The sequence below is a fragment of the Equus quagga genome, unplaced genomic scaffold (genome assembly GCF_021613505.1).
Source record: "Equus quagga isolate Etosha38 unplaced genomic scaffold, UCLA_HA_Equagga_1.0 207785_RagTag, whole genome shotgun sequence".
Lineage (NCBI taxonomy): Eukaryota > Metazoa > Chordata > Mammalia > Perissodactyla > Equidae > Equus > Equus quagga.
This window is the reverse complement of record NW_025798982.1, coordinates 2,542-4,070: the sequence shown is the minus strand read 5'-3', so window position 1 is coordinate 4,070 and position 1,529 is coordinate 2,542. Positions and strand designations below refer to the sequence as shown.

Sequence of the window (1,529 nt, the reverse complement as noted above, 5' to 3'; positions counted from 1 at the left end):
CTTAGGAAACACACATATATAATTACACTATATGATAAAGCATTGAAAAATATTTTATAAATATTACAAAATATAGTCCACAAATTTTATTTTCTAAAATTTTGGTTTGCACATGGTTTAGAGCTATTTCACTAATAATTAATGAATGCAAAAATTCATACTCATAAAATGTGCTGCCACAGATATATTAACTAATAGCTTGTTGAATAAATAGTTGGAATTATCAATTGCAGTATAAGAGTTGAACAATCTATAGCATAGCAAATCAAATTTTTCAGAAATAAAATAATGAATCTAACAATATTATATTGAGTGACAAAGCAATTTTGTGACCACTAATTTTCTGAATGTGTCTTTCACATCTTTGTTCCTAAGGCTGTAGATCAAAGGATTCAGCATAGGAATCACCACTGTGTAAAACACAGAAGCCACTTTAACTATGAGCCAAGAAGTTTTAGGATTAGGGATACAGTAAAGGAAAAGAATGGTTCCATGGAAGATGGTGATGGCTGTCAGATGGGAGGCACAGGTGGAGAAAGTTTTCTGGCGCCCACTTGCAGAAGGCATCCTCATAACAGTGATAAAAATGAGTATATAGGACAGCAGAATAATCATCAGGCTGCTCCCCTCATTAAATATGGCAATAATAAAACACAGCATCTGGCTGATATGGGGATCTGAGCAGGAGACAGAAACAATTACAGAGTAGTCACAGATAAAATTATTTATGATGCTAGACTCACAATAGGATAATGCAAGAAGAAAATATGTGAGTGTCAGGGCACACACTATACCCCATGAGTAAGACCCAGCCACCAGAAGCGCACAAAGCTTCTGGGACATAATAGTGGTATAGAGTAAGGGGTTACAAACTGCCACAAAACGATCATAGGCCATCGCTGCTAACATGAAAGTTTCTGTTACAGCAAATATGCAAGCAAAACAAAATTGTAGAATGCAACCAGAGAAAGGGATGGTTCTGTCTTCTGCAATCAAGTTCTCCAACAGTTTAGGTGTAACTATGGTAGAATAACAGAAATCTACAAAGGACAAGTGACTAAGAAAAAAGTACGTGATCGTGTGGAGTTTTGGATTGATCTTGATGATTATTATCATGCCTAACTTCCCCACGACAGTGACTGTGTAGGTAGACAAGAAAACCAGGAAGAGTGGAATCTGGAGTTCTGGATATTCTGAAAAGCCCAGGAGAATAAAAGTAGGTATGATACTTTGATTTCCTTTGGATAACATCACGATTCCTGTTGAGTAAAGAATCAAAAGTCATTCCTAAAAATACAACTGAATACAGGAAGAAACAGAGAGAAGAAAGAGGCTTCCTATTTGTCTGTGAAGTTTGTACAGAACAGTGATTCTCAAAGTATAGTTCCCAACCAGCAGCAAGAACACCTGACAATTTGTTAGGGGTGCAAATTCTCTAGCCGCATCACCAACTTCCTGAATCATGGGGACCACAGTTTGTGATTTAACCACCCCTCGAGGTGATTTTGGATTTTGATGCATGCTAAATT

The 1,529-nt window shown here is 36.7% G+C and overlaps 1 protein-coding gene across 1 annotated transcript; it reads right to left on the bottom strand.

The window, feature by feature from the left end:
• Positions 1-303: 303 nt before the first annotated feature.
• LOC124233632 (olfactory receptor 5D13-like) lies at positions 304-1,251 on the bottom strand. Its single transcript, XM_046650772.1, has one exon. The coding sequence runs from the start codon at positions 1,249-1,251 to the stop codon at positions 304-306; it is 948 nt and encodes a 315-aa protein (XP_046506728.1).
• Between the last annotated feature and the right edge of the window lie 278 nt (positions 1,252-1,529).